Source organism: Labeo rohita, chromosome 3, assembly GCF_022985175.1.
Source record: "Labeo rohita strain BAU-BD-2019 chromosome 3, IGBB_LRoh.1.0, whole genome shotgun sequence".
Lineage (NCBI taxonomy): Eukaryota > Metazoa > Chordata > Actinopteri > Cypriniformes > Cyprinidae > Labeo > Labeo rohita.
In genome coordinates this window covers 17,161,335-17,179,792 of record NC_066871.1, presented here as the reverse complement: position 1 = coordinate 17,179,792, position 18,458 = coordinate 17,161,335, and the positions used below count along the sequence as shown (strand labels likewise).

Sequence of the window (18,458 nt, the reverse complement as noted above, 5' to 3'; positions counted from 1 at the left end):
TCCTCACTCTGCACCCAAAATAGATTTCTCCCAAGTCAGCATCACACACACATACCACCCAGCCACAGAAAATGAATAATTCACTACTAGAACACAAGATACAGAACCAGAGAGAAAGAGGAAAAACATGAGCGGGTAGTGAAGTGCAATGCTAGCCTAAGACGCAAGAAATGCCAATAACAAACTGACTATACACCTCTGCTACATTGTACAAGGACATACTGTACATATCAACAAAGCACCAAATTTATGCATTATATAAAATATTAATAATAAAAATGGTACAAATGGTCTATTTCTCAAACAAAGGTTTCAGAAGACTTCAGAAGTGGAACTTTTATACTTTCTGAAGCTCGAACACCTCAGTCCTTACACGAGATGAGGGTAAAGTAAAAGCAGAAAGGAAAGAGGTCCAGATTTCTCTAGATTACAGGCTTGTGTGAATGTGGACGAGTGAGAGTGTGTTAACGACTGGGTTTTGTAGCCTCGTCTGCGGCAGCAGCAGCTGAGCAGTGTGGGGCTGCAACATTACGGATGACTACACTCATTTAGACCCAGACATTAGGAGGTATGAAACCACCAGATTAGGCCTGGAAGGCAAAAACAAACATGCACATATACACACACTCCTTAGCTGAAACAACAAGACCGGTGCGCTTATAATTTGCGAACAGGTCTCATGCTAAAATGTGACTTGAATGCCATTTCAAATTTCATGTGACACTTTAATTTTCAGAAATGTTGTCACGCGCCTTCTCAATACACATTTCTGCCTTTATGTGAGTAACACATAACACACCATTGTTGTGCAGTGGTGTTCTGATTTTCTTTTTTTTTTTTTTTTTTTTTTTTTTTTTTTTTAAATCAAATGTAAATTCATTTCCCAGTCACATACATACATATATATATATATATATATATATATATATATATATATTTATATTTTTTATTTATTTTTTTTTTTTGATAAACATTATTTACACTGTCCGGAAAAGAAAAAAGACAAACTATATATATATATATATATATTTTTCTATTCTATTTAATAAAGTCATGTATGAATCTCATCAAGTTAGTGTTTTAAGCATTTTACATTTATTAAAATAATAAAAGTCAAGGAAGTAACAATTTAAACAATACATTTGTGAACTTATGTTTAGCTATTCTTTTTAATAGTTAACTTTTAACTATTTCTGAATTTTTCAGGTCATGTCAGTCATCAAAGTTCGGTAAATACGGGTCACAGATACAGAGATTTACTTTCAATTTCACCAAGCTGATTACTCACTAAAAACTCCCACAGATCATGTATTTTAATGTCATTTTAAGTCTTATTTTGATGTAACAAAGTGGTTTTATCTAAGTGTGTTAGTTGTTTACTTACATTTCAAAATTAGTCTCATTAAAGGGGTCATCGGATGCCTATTTTCCACAAGTTGATATGATCTTTAGGGTTTTAATAAAACATGTCTATAATATACTTTGGTTAAAAATTCTCAGTGGCGGTGTAAAACAACACCCTTTTTACCTTGTCAAAATCAGCTCTGCAAAAATCATCCCATTCTGGTTCAGTCTGCTTTAAATGCAAATGAGCTCTGCTCACCCCGCCCCTCTCTTCTCTCTGTGGAGTGACGAGCCTGTTTACTTTATTAGCGTTTAGCCGCTAAACTTGCTAACTAGCACATTATTAGGAAAGGCGATCGCAAAGATTAAACCCTTATACTCACTTCAGCTGTAAGTGAAGCTGGATCATGAATGATTTGCGCGAATATAAACGGATATATGTAGATTGGTAGGCGCATTCCCTTCACAAACAAACGTAAACCACTGCATCTTTAGCGGCTCAGATGTCGGGAGTAAATGACGACCACTATGTTCATTATTAGATCCAGCAACACAACATCTCAGTCGCTCAATCGGAGATATTCTTGTCCAACTTACATCCCTGCTCCGGCATCGAAACAAAAAGGGTGGACTCTTACAGCTGATCTGAGGTAAAACGCTCATGTCAATCAACTATCGTGGGAGCGGCCTCTGTGGGTGTGACGCCACAACGACAGCATCTGAGAATGGCTCGATTTGAAAAAGGGAATATTATTTTTACAGATTCATTAAAAACCACTGCATGAATTTTTATCATTATAGGGAAGATTTGTACATACACACATTAATGTTCAAACAACACGTAAAAGTGAACTTAGCATCCGATGACCCCTTTAACGCCATTATATTGTTCATTTAGACTGATTTGCAGACGTGGAATGAACACAAACACAAGAGGCGGAATTTATAAAATGAACCAAGAACATAACCAGTCATATCCAATAAGGCGTTGCCTCCTCTCACGTGACTTTCCCCTATTCATTCTCAATTTACCCCCACCAAACTCACAGCACGCTTTAGTGTGTCTGTTAAAATCAAATTGGAAATATGTTCCTCTATGTACATTTATGCGCAACTGAAAAACGTATGTATATGTACGAATCACAGCAGTTTCCTGTTGAAATGAACACTAGAGACAGTAAAACTACCAGTAAAACAGGTACAGAGTTTTGATTAATAAAGCCTAATTTTCACACAATTACTTGCAGAAGATTATGTTATGACTTCAAAACAATATTAACCTCCTGTGCGATTTGAAAACTGACATTTTTGAATGTTGTCATCACATATATAACTATATGCATGAGTTTTCTAAATCAGTAAATCACCTAAATTATGAAGAGCTCCGGTATGAACCCCGTGAAACGACGGTTTGAGGGACGAGATGGGAGACTAGCCTAATTTTAGCCACACAGCGTGGAGAGCCGCATAATGGTATAAACACAAGCATTGACTAGAGTGGCCGCATCAGAGTAGTATCTAGCCGCAGACGTGTGCAGGGTGTGGTAAGAGATTTATTCATCATTTAGTGTAGGTAGCTTCACTTATAACGGTTCGATATAAGTATGCAAATAATTAAATAAATTAGCATGATAATGTCATGTATCAGTGATCTTGCAGGCTGGCGATAGGACGTCAACTATTCCTTAATATATCCTTAAGTTAACTATAACGAAGCAGACAGAACTTGCTGCTTTGGCAAGGGGTTTGGCAGTACTGAATCACAACACACTGGGACAGCTAACCAATCACAACACATCCAGATATTTGAATTCTGAACAGCTGCAATAGGTACCTCAAGCAGCATAATAAAAACGAATAACTAATAACTAACTAAACAAAAAAACAATAAAAACAGCAATACACACCTGTACAAACATAATAAAAACATGCCACTGTCACATATTAAACATGTTTTAGTGCCATTCTCTGGCACTATTTCACTTTGAAACTGCCACGAAACGTGCGAAAGGTACATAATTGCGGTGTTGCAGAAATGTATATAGAAGCATGTAGTTTCATGAGCCTGGGTTGGTTAAAACTCAACAGGCTCTGGGGAGGCGAGACTCCCTGTTGTAACTTTATCCGCTGGTGTTGCTGTCGGTAGTAAGTAGAAGTAATTTCTACACTTTTTAATGTTGTATTTTGTAATAATGGCATTGTTTTATTTTTGTACGACTATTTTTTTTCCTCATCCAATATTTTGAAGAGACACTGCCTCCCTTGCCTCCTCAGAGGAAACGCCCTTGACACACACATATTAACCGACAGCATTTTCCATGACTTTTGATCAAATGTTCTCATGAATGTATTAGATTAGTTGATTAAAAGTCCACTGTAAATATCTGAATCCTTTGCCAATCCAATATTTATATCTTTTACAATCATGCCTATAAACAGAGAGCGAAAGAGAGGGTGAGAGAGGGAGTGAGTGGCAGAGACGACAGTGACAGTTGTGTGAATGAATCTAGGATGACACATTTAACTCCCTGCTACCCAAATGGAGGAGAGGATCTAGGATGACGGGACAATCCTATCATCCAGTCATATCCCATCATACCCACTGTTGAGACAAACAGGAACATGTTGTGATGCTGTGAACCAGGGGAGAAGAAGAGCTCAAGTGTCTATTTAGGCAGTATCTGCACTCCAATTATGTGATGCGTGTTTAAAAATAAATAAATAAATAAATCAACCAATGTTTAACTGAAAACCGTATGCTTAATGTAGCCTTCTGATACTGGATGTTTGCATTTAGGTGTATGCATCTAACTATGCCTCCATCCTAAATAATTTACACAGACATCCTCCCATCTTTTTTTTTTTTTAGTTAGTGTCTCTAACCTTTTTAAAGACTCTCTTTCTTTAAAGACTTTCTTCTTCAATTATCAGAATCCCTATTAGAACACACATCTACAGTTGAGGTAAACAGTTTACATACACCTTGCAGAATCTACAAAATGTTAATTATTTTACCAAAATAAGAGGGACCATACACAATGCATGTTATTTTTTATGTAGTAGTGACCTGAATAAGATATTTCACATGAAATATGTTTACATATAGTCTACAAGAGAAAATAATAGTTGAATTTATAAAAATTACAGTGTTCAAAAGTTTACATAAACTTGATTCTTAATATTTTACCTGAAAAATCCACAGCTGTGTTTTTTTTTTTTTTCCTTTTCTTTTTTTGTTTAGTGATAGTTGTTCATGAGTCCCTTGTTTGTCCTGAACAGTTAAACTGCCCGCTGTTCTTCAGAAAAATCCTTCAGGTCCCACAAATTCTTTGGTTTTTCAGCATTTTTTTCATCATTTTCCAACAATGACTGTATGATTTTGAGATCCATCTTTTCACACTGAGGACAACTGAGGGACTCGAATGCAACTATTACAGAAGGTTCAAACGCTCACTGATGCTTCAGAAGGAAACACAATGCAGTAAGAGCCGGGTGTTGAAAACTTTTAGAATTTGAAGATCAGGGTAGATTTAACTTATGTTTTCTTTTGGGAAACATGTAAGTACTTTATGTAGCTTCTGGAGGGCAGTACTAAATAAAAAAAAAAAATGATACATAGGCAAAATAAGAAAAATGAACACATCTTCATTCTGTTCAAAAGTTTTCACCCCCGGCTCTTAATGCATCGTTTTCCTTCTGGAGCATCAGTGAGTGTTGAACAACATTGTTAACTCTGTTTGTGTTTTACAGCTGTAAGTTTGGCACCTTAAACCTGGAAAATAACACTTAAAATATTAATAAAGTTTGCTTTTTGTGAACTAACACATTACTCAAAATGTACTGTTCAATCTGTGCAAGTATTAAAAAGTGTTAGAAAGAGCAAACACGAACTGCCTAGAAATATCAATACTATAATCCAGCCAGTGCACATAATACATAACCACTTTAAATCTGTGGCTTATAATTCATCTGATTCTGCTGAATAGACAAGAGAAGAAAAATATTTGAGCGCATAATACTGACATGCTCACGCTAAATACTGCATATAGATTCAGCGGTCTAAGCAGCCTGTTCTCAAGACACTCTGCAGCCCTCTTAGAAAACTACATTCCCCATTTCTCCTCCAAACTGGCACTGGAGTATGCGGTTAGACAGCCATGCCTGTCTGTGGCCCATCTGTATGCATACAACAGAGGACTGACTCCAAGGAGGCCGAAAGGCGGGAGAGAAGGAGAACATGCCATTGAGAACTGCTCTTTCAGTCGGCCGCTGTTATTTTTAGCATGACAGGAACCTCGGAACAGGAGAGAGCATGAGACATGCTTGTGATAAGAAAAAAAGAGGTTTGATACGTCAGAAAATTTGTATGTTTGTGTGTACATACCAGATTGTACCATAACTCTTTGAAATGCTGAAACACTAATGGTAGACTTGGTATTGTCAGCATCTGCTAACACAAACCTAGCTTGATACTAACGCTGGCATTGATCATCATTGAATACAAACTGTACTCCGGTTATAAGCAAACACTAGTTTGAAAATGAGGAGGAGGAATTGAGAGAGAAAGGAAAAGGAGAATAAATAATTTAAATTCTGCAGACTGAATGTAGATCACTGCCTCTACACATGGAAGAAAACTGCAAGGGCTCACGACTCACGACAACTTCTTTCTATCAGTCTGTCTCCCTCTGGTGTCCACTCAACCACTCTTTCTGCCTTCTCCAACTCATCTATTTATAGCACAGTGTCTTTTATATTATTAATTTCTCGTTCTTATCTGTCATTCGTTGGTGGAAAACTAGAGTGGTTTAACGGTGAATTCAGAACGTTTAATCAACTTGTTTGTAGCTGAAAACATTCATGTGCTTCTCTTACTTCAACCAGACCAAAAGGTACGAATATGTTTCCTGACTAAGCTGGCTTAAAACTGGACTGCATGGTTAAGGTCTCTTCAGACAGATATGCATACAGTATCTGCACTCCAGGCTGCAGTTTCATAGTCGTCAATGAAACTAAAATTAGAAAACACAGCTATAAGGTTACATTCCATTTACAGCGCAGAGAGAGACGGCCCATAAACGAGACAATGTAGGCATCGCAAATGTTTTTTTAGACTTTCATTATCTTTGTACAGAAGGTGAAATGTGAAGGGATGCAATATTTGCCTACCCTAAACTGAGTCTTTTCATCTAATCTACATGTGACACGCTCTTGGGCTTCTGCAATACATAAAATCTTAATCGATATGTCTGTAAGATACAAATCATGGTCAGCTACTAAAGCTACTAAAAAAAGCCTGCTGTACTGTGGGCATCTAAAAAACAATTCTGATAAAGCAGAAAGCACCTATGTTAAGGACCTCAGATCACAAAACCTCATTAAATGTTTCCATGAGATCAGAAGAATGAGGCTTTTAGAAAGAGTGGCTTTCAGGCCGAGTGCAAGGTTAAAGGTCACTGAAAGCTCTGACAGATCAAAATACAGTGTCAAAGAAAAGTGTGTTTGGGTGCAGTTCTGCGCACATGTAATTATTTTAAATCCTAAGATGACTATTAGAAAAAGCAGGGAGCTTTAGCTACAGCTTTTTCTGTAGCTAAAGATTTGTTTAAATAAAACGCTAATGTTTACTGGGTTGTTCTGTCATTCAAGGCATCAGGCATCCAATCAGATTTAACAATAAGCAAAAAGTCTTCGGTGGAAGCTTTAGTGAACTATCAAGGACAAAACATGGTCTTTTTAGGACATGCCAAGTCAAAAATACATTTATATATGTATATATATATGCATAAAATATATTATTTAATATATATATAACAAACCCAGTACCTATTTCCAATATGAATGGGCCTTTCACAGAGGATACCCAGTGTATGTTTCAGGAAAACTCACACCTACATACACAGAGCATTCTTAAAAATTAGTCAGTTTTTATACAACAATGCCTTACTATATGTGACCCTGGACTACAAAACTAGTCATAAGAGCAAATTTTTTGAAATACAGATTTATACATCATCTGAAAGGTGAATAAACAAGCTTTCCACTGATTTTGGCTGAGATACAGCTATTTGAAAACCAGGAATCTGAGGGTGCAAAAAAATAAAATTCATATTGAGAAAATCCCCTTTAAAGTTGTCCAAATGAAGATCTTAGCAATGCATATTACTAATCAAATATTAAGTTGACATATTTATGGTAGGAAATGTACAAAATATGTTCATGGAACATGATCTTTACTTAAAATCCTAATATTAAGTAAAATATTAAAGAAATTAAAGAAAAATCAATAACTTTGACCCATACAATGTATTGTTGGCTATTGCAACTTACGACTAGTTTTGTGGTCCAGGGTCACATATGTTAAATGAGCACTATGTCCTAATTCACAGTATTTATATAACACAGGGTGAATATATCCAGTTTATCAGTTTATAGAGATTTTATTATCCCATAACCCAATGAGTGAAGAGCTGTCAGAATCATAAATGGCACAGAACATGCATCTGATGCCACAGGTCGCATGTCAATACCACCCACATGGACACATATAAAATATAATTTATTAACATTTAAGAAGTTGATTCTTAGTCTAACACTACGCGATTTTAGTTGCTTTGCAAGTCTATGTTGCTCTGCTCCACTCATATATGCCATTCCAGACCAGTTTTTGGTCTGTGTGCTGCTTGGTATTTTTTAAATGATTTGTGTTGCCCCAGACCAATGAAGTACCTTGACAAATTTTATCTGAAATGCAAGATTCTGGTTTTAAGTATGCTACGTGTTCACTAAGCTAATGTATGAAAACAATATCATGCTCAGTCACGCTGTATTGAACACCAGCACTGCTGTGATTACCTGCGGCCTTGTGATATTGCTTTAACAGTTTCCATTTCTCTCCACACAAAGCCCTTTTGTCATTAAAAACGAGGCTCAAGAGGTGCATTATGAAAGATGCAAGTACACATACATATCTCGTATTCACCAGGACATCTTAGAATATGGGAAATGGTGGCTTTCCCCCTCCCCTCACCTCCCCTTTTCACCATCGCTTTCTCTCGAATGAGACCAAGCTGAGAGACTGCACATGCTGACATCAGCAAGCCTCTGCGAGCCACAGCGCCGCCCGCTATCGTCACACAGCACCGCTCACCTCACGCCCGTACGTAACACACCGAACACACACCAGAAATAGACTCGATTCATCTTGCCACCGAAATAACTTGACAAATAAACGCCTGAAAACGTTCTAATGCGCGTTTTCCTACATACATTTAACCTGCAGTAACGTGACTCATTCAGATCGTGTTTTAAGACATTTTCGGGTGACCTTACATATGCCACACTCATACCTGCAACTGGAGACCCCAGGGTACTCACTGAGGGGTTTTAAAAGGATATGGCCATTCGGTGATCTTTTTGGCGTATTTTCTCACAAAGTTGTCCTCACTGAAGATGAACAGAGATCGGTTGACAGTGAAGCAGTTTTGCCGCACCGGTATAGGGTTGTACAGGGCCATAGTTCTGGCTCGCTGGGCCATTGACTGCTTGTACATTCTCTGCTGAGCACCCGGCGGGCCGCCCTGCCTGCTGCCGCCGCGGCCGGGTCCCCCTTGAGCGTGTCCCGGTCCTCCGCCATACCTGGACGGCACCTCATCTCCGAACCGAGCCATTCTATAGACACCAAATGCCAGTCTTCACGAAGCAGGAAAAAAGGGGGCGAATATTCAACGCGACCACACCACATTACATCCCATCTGCTTCAAAACTTAATACGTGTATAACTGGAGTACACATTTGTCTTCATGGCTTTTATATGCGATGCTACGCTCCAGGAGCTGATGGTTTGATTTCAGGCAATAACGAAAAACAAAACGAACAAAAAACAAACAAACAAAAATTGAACAAAAAAAGCGTGCCTTATATTCTGTAGTTCACAGGTTCGTTGCCCACTTCAGCACACAAAATGGTCCATCATCACCTCATTTTATGTCCAAAATCAACATATTTCCACGGCTATGTAATTCTTGGGCAAATCTCTCGTTTTCTGTGGCTCCATCCTCATATTTTCCAGAACTGTCTCTCTCCCGTGCTTTTCCTTGAAAATTCAGGTTGTTATTATCATAGCTACAATCATTTATACGATCTAGGTGTGATAACCAAGTGAACAAAAATGAAAACATCTAAAACAAAATGTTTTAACTGTAAATTCCGATGATTACAGTATCCATATCTATTTAAAACGTGGGAAAAAATAGGAAATTTTTTTGATTATTTATTTATTTCGCAACATCCGCAATATTTGGCACGGTGTAGCTATAATCTGCCTTCGGTCACCTCGCGCTCACGTTTACTCGCATGTATTTGCATCTCAGCCACAGAGAGATGTGCGATATCCGATGTTAATTCTGTTTTCCTCTTCTTTACGACACAGGTGATTATTCGGATGCAAAAACAGATCATCACAAGTATCGATTGTTTTTTTTGTTTTTTTGTGCTCACTGGTAAGGTGTCATCCTTTTCGCCAGAGCCATTACTGGCATTTCAGTGCAAAAGAACCAATCCAGCCGTCATAAAATCCAATGAAGGGACACACAGTGACAGAAAGTAGAAGCATCAATCGCGAGGGGACAACGGCGACATCTCCGGGTTCCCATAGCCGCTTATGTTCCCCTGCACTGGGCTCTGGGCCGCGTAGGATCTGTTCATCTTCCCCGAGTGAGGGCAATCCGTTCGTGAGAACACTCGGATCCCTCTATTCCTTATTTCTGCCAATGTTGAGCTGTCTGTTAGCCTCGTTACTCTCCGTCAAGCGCCCCTGAGGAAAAAAAAGAGGGGGAGGAGGCAGTTGAGGACGAATGTGGGGTGGGGGCTCGCAGGATATCAGCTTGTGAAACACAAGCCGAACGAAACAGTTAGCTCCGATCAGCTGGCAAGCTAAGCTATAATGAGCCACTGATCAATTCAGCGCTCTGGCCAGTTCTTCTTGCAGCACATGACGCACGGCACACGCACCCCACTGACTAATTTATTCTTCCAACTCCGGTCTGTACCTGTACCGACGCTTCAGTCTCTGCTGAATGTGTTCTCAGCTTCATCTCACCTGCCTTTACCGCATGAAAATACCGTCGGCTTGTTTATACGACGCAGAGGGGTTGTGCAGTTTTGGAGATAACGGAACGTAACAAACTGACAGCGCGTTGTCAGGTTATGGACTGTTTGTGCCAGTGGTCGGGATGTGAGCGCTGGGAGACAGCTGCGCATTCAAACGTGCGTCTCTCGGGAACGGCTCCGCTTTGCGAGGGCACGCAGGGCGAGGACCGACAGGCTATTCTTAGACGCAGACATTTCGGAATTAATAGACGGAGATTTCCCATCAGTACAGCTGACAACTCTCCTCTCCTCCAACCCACCGACCTTTTTCAACTGTAGTGAAAAAATGCTTATTAAATTTACGCTAAAGAAAAAATTGCACCTGTGAAATTTACCTTACAGGAAAATGCCGTAAAAATACAGTAACGATATTACATGCATGGGGTATATTTAACAGGTTCGAACTATAGGTCTATGTACCAGCAAATTAATGTTAATATATCGTGTCATTTAGGCATGTGACCGTATCAAATTTTCATGTTGCCATAATTGCTAAAGCTTCTATCAGGGTATATGGTATTATCACGATATTGAAATAAGTTGCAAAAAAAGTTGTCATAACAGATATAACTTTTTTCTCATAACAAAAAGAACTGAACATTTTAAATTAAAGCAATAAACAAAAATGTATAAAGGAAACAAATGTTTCAAATAGATTAAAGTGCAAAAGAATTAAGAACAATAGCACTTTACAATAAGGTCACATTAGTTAGCCTTAATTAATGCATTAAAGGAGTTAATCAAAACAAAAATTTACAGCTAATGTTCTCACCAAATTGTCATCCAGGATGTTCAAGTGTTTCTTTCTTCAGTTGTAAAGAATTTATGTTTTTGAGGAAAACATTTCAGGAATTATCTCCATATAGTGGACGTCTATGGTGCCCGCTAGTTTGAACTTCCAAAATGCAGTTTCAGTGCAGCTTCAAAGGCTCTAAATGATCCCAGTCGAGGTATATGGGTCTTATCTAGCAAAACGATTGGCTATTTTCTAAAATAAATAAAAAATGATATACTTTTTAACCTCAAATCCTTGTCTTGTCTAGCTCTGCATGTACTCTGTGCATTCCGGTTCAATACAATTAGGGTATGTTTAAAAACTCCCATCTCATTTTCTCCTCCAACTTCAAAATGGCCCTACATCACTGCAGAAATAGCGACCCAGGGTTTACAAAGTAAACGTGCAAAGAACGTTAAACGCCATTTGAAGCTGCATTTAAACAGCATTTTTGAAGTACAAACTCGGGGGCACCATAGAAGTCCACTATATGGAGATAATTTCTGAAATGTTTTCCTCAAAAAACATTATTTCTTTACAACTGAAGAAAGAAAGACATGAACATCTTGGATGACAATGGGGTGAGCATATTTTGTTGTGGAAGTGAACTACTCCTTTTACATGAGCAGTAATTATATTTGTTACAGAAGTTATTCTTTGCTAAAAATGTTAGTCCATGTTAGCTCAGGTCAATTGAATAATTCACTTATTTATTCATTTATTTTTTGTTTTAATAGCATGTTATTAAATGTTGAAATGAACTAAGATAAAAAAAAATGCTTTGGAAGAATTTTTCACTAGCAGTTTATGTTAACCAATGAATTAGCTAATGTTAACTAATGGAGCATTAATGTAAAATGTGACCAAACGAAGAAAGAATAAAAAGAAAGAATAAACATTTTTAAAACATAGGGCATGCTGTAGTCCAGATGAAAGTCTAAAAAAGGGTACAAATAGCCCAATAAGTCTGGGTATTTAAGTATTTGGCGCTGTGATGAATAACATCACAAAAATCTGAATGGCTGTTTGAAAGAAAGAAGAGTATGTTCAGAAAGATAAAGTAGCGCAGCTGTTTTTTTTTGTTTGTTTGTTTTTTTACAGGGTAACCTGCCCAGGGAAAGCCGATGGAATTGAGCTTTGTAGCTAATTCTAGGGTATTTTTGACTGGCTATTGTCCCTGTCAAATAATGAATTAAAATAAAGATTAAAAAAAAAAAATTGGGTAACAGCTGTATTTCTGCTGTCCCATTAGCGCCATCTGCTGTCAGAGAGTGAATGTGCATTTTCCATTCAGCTCGTTTCCTTCACTCGTTCCGCAATGCGCTTCTCCTCCACATTGGGCTTGTTTACATCAGAGCAGGCGAATTACTCTTTGACGCAACATACAGCTTTGTTGTGTATTTTAATTGTAGCTGATGGGAAAAGTAGGTTAGTATTAAAATGCATACAGAAAATCTGAATAATTTCTAATAAATAATTAATCACAGTATTTTGAAGTGTCCATTATAACAGTATCATGCATATTCATTATGGTATTATCTATACCGGCACATGTCTACATTTGACATATTAAAACGTGTTACTGTAAAATATATGATAATAAAGTGTAACATAATGGAAAACCACGATTACAAGTTCGTAAAAATTAGTCCCTCCAACGACTGTTGTAATAATACTATTAGTATCACTAGATAACACAATAGATACAGTGCAGAGTTTGAACATAGAATTCATCGCCGATTTAAGATATTGCCGATGTGATGTGTTTGAAAACGGGTTTGAGAGTCAAAGCAGGAGCAATATGCTTTAGGACGCGGCAAAAATCAATAGACCCGAGCGACCTTAACAGTGCCCATCCGATATCACAGGAAGCAGTAAGCAGAAGAAGATATACAGTACTGGTCCTAGTAAATGTCCCATCCCAATGTCTAAAACAAGTGGACACTGAGTCGTGGTAAGGCGGACAGTGTCTCTCTCCCATTTGTAGTTTTAATCAGTTGTATCCCTGTCCACCTTACTGCTAAAATTCCCCCCGAAACAAATCAAAAAACACCACAACGCCTGCTACTGCTGCGAAAATAAAATGTGAACTTGAGGGGAAAAAATGTCGACTGGATCTCTGCTCATCCCTTGATCTTGTGCAGCAAGCTGTTCACTATCTGAACCAGCACGCGTGTGATCAACCGTATGTGATGCGTTTAGCGTCAGTCCAGAAGAGCTCGAGGTCAAGAGCTCAAACAGGCACCAGCCTCCAGCCTCTAGGCTTCAGTCAACAGATCAACAGCGGCTGACAGACAATTTTCTCATGTAGCATATCTCTGAATAATCAGACTATGCGACACTCAAGTGAGTGTAGAAGGCTCACACACTGCCTGAATAATACATTATGGCTTTTATCGGTCATTTCTGTGCAATTTTCGAGCTGCATCCTGTTTCTGATTATAAATCTACAACAAAGTAATACTGCAGTTACACTAAAGCATCCAAGCCTAATGTTAGCCTATGCTATATGGTTAATAACTAAGACGTACGCGAAATCTGTTCGAAAGCGTTCCTTTTGCGCAAAGCAAAAATATGCGTTCTAAATAATTTACAATCGAACAATATTTAAAACACAACTGAAACGTAACAGCCTCATTCTATTAGACCTGTATCTGTTTGGCACTGGTACAATTTAAACCACCCTCAGCCTTTGGTTTGGGCGGTTGCATTAATGTAACCTCAAACCCCTAAACAAAGTTGGATCTATAAGCTCAGTTAGGCAAGAGCACCGATCTAATGACAGAAACAACACAGTGGTCGCCGTGCCAAGGCAGCTGTCCATGGTTCTGAAACACTGCACACGGCCATGGATCTTAATTCTAAACTGGGGTTTTTAAAAACAGAATCCTTAAATTAAATATAAAGTTAATTATGATTAACCAAATAACAAACAAAGTAATTATTTAATTACATTTAACGCCATTTTAGAAACAATGGCAATATTCGTGGCAACATTAACAGTATCATTTAAATACATCATTTAGAATAATATAACATTTTCTTAAGAAGCAATCACTATACAAAAAAATACAAGTAACAACAAGATAAAAACCATATCCAACGTTTTCTTCCCGTACAAGTGGGCGCGGCCATTTGTCAATTTTATGGGTCTGCTTCCGCTCTCATTTGCATCTGGCTTTTTTAACTGTCCAAAAAAGATCATTTTGCGGCGTGATATTACGAATTGGTGTCTTGCTATATTATTTTAATGCATTATCTTAATTACGAGTACATTGGTTTGTAGTGCAAACTGTTTTACCGTTTACTGCACGTTGTTATTCTTCCCGGCATTTCCTAGCCGCTAATGAACCGGAAGTCTCACCTATAGGCTTACTTCAGCGTGAAGAAAAAGGTGGATAGAATCTTTCAATTTAATCAATGATAGAAATTCTAAAATTCTTCTGGGGAGGCCTTTTGAAAAAAAAAAGTATTTTAATATATTATCTGAGTAAAGACATTGTCTATCATTTAAAATCAGACATTCTATTAAAATATGTTTTATTCTCAAAAAAATCTTACACAAGTGTCAAACAGGTTTCTCTTCCCCTTTCAGTAAATATGAATGAGTGAGCCTTGAATGTCCAAATGGACATCTTGTATATAAACCTGGTTGTATCTATTTTCAAAACAGTAATTACTTCTTTCATTTATTACTGGATTCACCTCAAATAGTTTGTTGCATTCATTCCATTCCATTTGCCATTTATTATTAATGTACAGATTCAATTTAGGTTTTACATCAGATACTAGAATATTACATTTTATTATTTCCAACTGAAGAGCTGATTTATCTGCCTGTTCATTGCCGACTAACCCCATATGGCCGGATATCCAACCAAAAAATAATGTTAAAATATTGTTTTTTTAAAGAGTTGACTTTTTTTATGCTAATAATGAAATAACACAAAATATAAACATGTAACAGCTACAAAGTAAACATCTTTCACAACATGCAGAGCACTTGCTTCATGTTAAAACAATTCGGTTCTACAATACCAAACTTGCATTCCAAATAAATAAAACAAGAGTGGTGTATGTGCAACAAATTCTTACCCAAACTTTAATAAGCAATTACCACTAATACCAGCCAAGTGTTAAGACTACAGTTGTTGCACAACAGTGTGTGGACAGATTTTAAATTATATGTGTAATGTGCTAGTTTTATGATTTGTATAATTATTCCAAGTGAACAAACTTGAGAACTGTTAAGTCAGAGTTCTAAACTGTGGCCTAAATTCATTAATCAAACTATGAACAGAGGGGAAAAAAAAGGCAAATTAAATGCTATATAAAGAATGCATCTCTACAGTAAAGTAATCGAACACCCACAAAAACAAAACAAACCAGGACTCATTATCTTTCTAAATCAAATCCGCCCATTTAGTGACTGTCCTAAACAGCCTAGCAGCTCCTACCCCATAAAAACCCCGATCAAGACAAATTCTGCTCATCATCCTGACAGCTGCTTCAGTACAAGAATTTTATTATTTTAAAACATCCACACATTTTAGACAACACAAATGAAGGGTTTTGCTTATCGTTATCGGGCACAACAAACTTTTTTTGCCATTTAGCAGATAATGAAAGTGAAAAAAGTTGTATCCCATTAAGTGTAACATTAAGTGTTTCTGTATATTGTGCATGTTTACGTATTGGTCATGAGTGCAGTTTGTGTGGTGATGCTGCGATGTGTGCTGTAGTCCTGTTGTGTCGCCTTGTCACACAGTTGGAGTTCACAAGGCGATTTCTTTTGAATGCCAGAGCCTCTCTCCTGCTGCCAAGCAGAAACACCCCTCCCTTAGTGCATTATTAAAGCGTGCCACACTAATCTAACACAGCAGCACACAGAAAGCACACAGCCAGCCAAAGAAAGAGAGAAGTCAATAAGATGTCAAACTACACTGCTCTACAAAGGCAAAACGAAGTGCACATTTTACCTAAACTGAGTTATGAGTAAATTCTGGTCTCTTAGATTATGATTTGTTCTGTGACAGAGAAAACGTGGTGAGAGAATTGTCATCAAATCAATCAAAATTCAATCAAGTGTTCAGCGCACCCATAAAACTGTCACATGTAAATCTTGCAAAACAAAGGCAACAACATATCATATGCATTAGCTTGAATGTGTGTACTGCATATAATGGTGATAAAGAGATGTAAAAATGTGAACACACACACACAGGGCCAATCAAGAATTCTGAAGTAATGCTGCTGTGTGTTTGCGGCAGAAGCTAAACTCAGTGACTCATAAAATTGAATAATTCATAAACAGCATGTATACCGGGTTCTCTGCTCCTTATTTAACCTTATCTTCCAGATATAAATCCTACTGGTCAGTGGAATGGGCCGCACCACAACATATCGCATCTGTATGTCAGTGTGTGTCACAATAAACACATACTAGAAAATAAGAGAGCTGAACACACAACTGCTTTATGTGTTTATGGGCTTCTTTAGAGGCTCGTTTCTATTTATATACTTAATATTTTAAACTATCAAAATGAAACACAAATAATAGACACTCTTTGGCACAGCTTAAAAGAGACAAAGATGAATACGTAGCTGGGATACCGAGACTGTGGGAGAGCGTAAAGTGGGCCATCGTCCTCTGAGCGGAGTGTTTTATTTGGGGAAGAGCCTGATGTAGGTACAATACATTTTTAAACAGTGTAGAATTATTAAAAGCCCCAATGCCTGACAAAACATCCATTCATCTCTTTCAGTACCTCTAACCTTTCCACTAACATACAGACAGTCTAATTAACTGCACTAATAGGAGATTAGCAAACAGACCATTTCTTTAACATGTTTATGTAATATTCTGACAATCTGTAAGGAACTATTAAGCAATTAATGTATCCGTGCTGCAAGAAATAAATAGTAAAAACCATCAAATTATCAAAAAGGCCAGTAATAGACAGAAATTTGAATGTCTTCAACATTGAACATTGACTAAAAATGTGTGTAAACTGCTCTAAACATCTTAAGTAGGCCAGCATCTTCACAAAGGGATAGAACTGTCATCTCAATATATGCTTTCACTCATCTGTCATACCTTCTTTTCGCTCTGCTTCCCTAACTTGAGTGTCTCTTTTCCGCTCAGATCCAAACATTTCTGCATCTGTGATTTCCATCGTCTTAAAGAGTGAAAATTCTGTCATTAATTACTCACCCTCATGTCGTTCCAAACCTGTAAAACCTATTAAGATTAAAAATTAAGATATTTTTGATGAAATCCGAGAGCTTTCTGAGAAGTGCATCCACAGAACCTGGATGTGCTGCATATTGTTTACAAGCAGAGGAAGATGCATGCTGTACATAATACAGTCATGTAAGATCTTAAGATTTCGACAATGAGGATGACTTGCAATTTTTGCCCAGTTGTACTTTGAACCAGAATATACAAACAGTGAACTAAGACAGATGGACGTTCTACGTCAAAACTCCGCATCGTAGTACTTTGTAAATGAATGTCGAAGACTAACACGGAAGAGGTGAAATTGTTGAATAAAGTTGATATTTTTGTTTTCTTTGCACACAAAAAGTATTCTTGTGGGTGAACACTTTTGAATAGGATGAAGATGTCCACATTTTTCTTATTTTGTTGAAATATCTTTTCTTTTTTTTTCCATTTAGTACTGCCCTTCAGAAGCAACAGAAGATACTTACATGTTTCCTGGAAGACAAATTAAGTACAATTTGCCTTGATCTACAGATTCAAAAAGTTTTCACCCCCTGGCTCCTAATGCGTTTTGGAGCATCATTGAATGTTTGAACCTTTTTTAATAGTTGTGTTTGAGTCTCTCAGTTGTCCTCAGTGTGAAAAGATTGATCTCAAAATCATACAGTCACTGCTGGAAAGGGTTCAAATATGCAACAGATGCTGAAAAATGGAAGAATCTGCAGGACCTGAAGGATTTTTCTGAAGAGCAGTGCTCAGTTTAACTGTTCAGAACAAACAAGGGACTCATGAACAACTATCACAAAACGAACAAACAAAAAAACAGTTGTAGATCATCTAGGTAACCACACACAGTATTAGCGGTTATTTTAATTTCAGCTATTTGTTTTGTCTTGTGGACTATATGTAAACATATTTTGTGTTAAACTATCTTACTCAGGACAATACTAAATAAAAAATAACATG

At 37.4% G+C, this 18,458-nt stretch overlaps 1 protein-coding gene across 7 annotated transcripts in view; it reads right to left on the bottom strand.

The window, feature by feature from the left end:
* cacna1aa (calcium channel, voltage-dependent, P/Q type, alpha 1A subunit, a) overlaps nucleotides 1–10,604 on the bottom strand; it is a 120,664-nt gene extending 110,060 nt beyond the window's left edge. For 4 of the 7 annotated variants that reach the window (XM_051101011.1, XM_051101012.1, XM_051101013.1 and 1 more), the window contains exon 1: nucleotides 8,744–10,604. In XM_051101011.1, the coding sequence (XP_050956968.1) occupies nucleotides 8,744–9,014 (271 nt within the window). In that variant the 5' untranslated portion in view covers nucleotides 9,015–10,604. The remainder of the gene's footprint in view (nucleotides 1–8,743) is intronic. The other 3 variants (XM_051101014.1, XM_051101020.1, XM_051101026.1) reach the window with 1 other exon arrangement.
* Nucleotides 10,605–18,458: the final 7,854 nt, after the last annotated feature.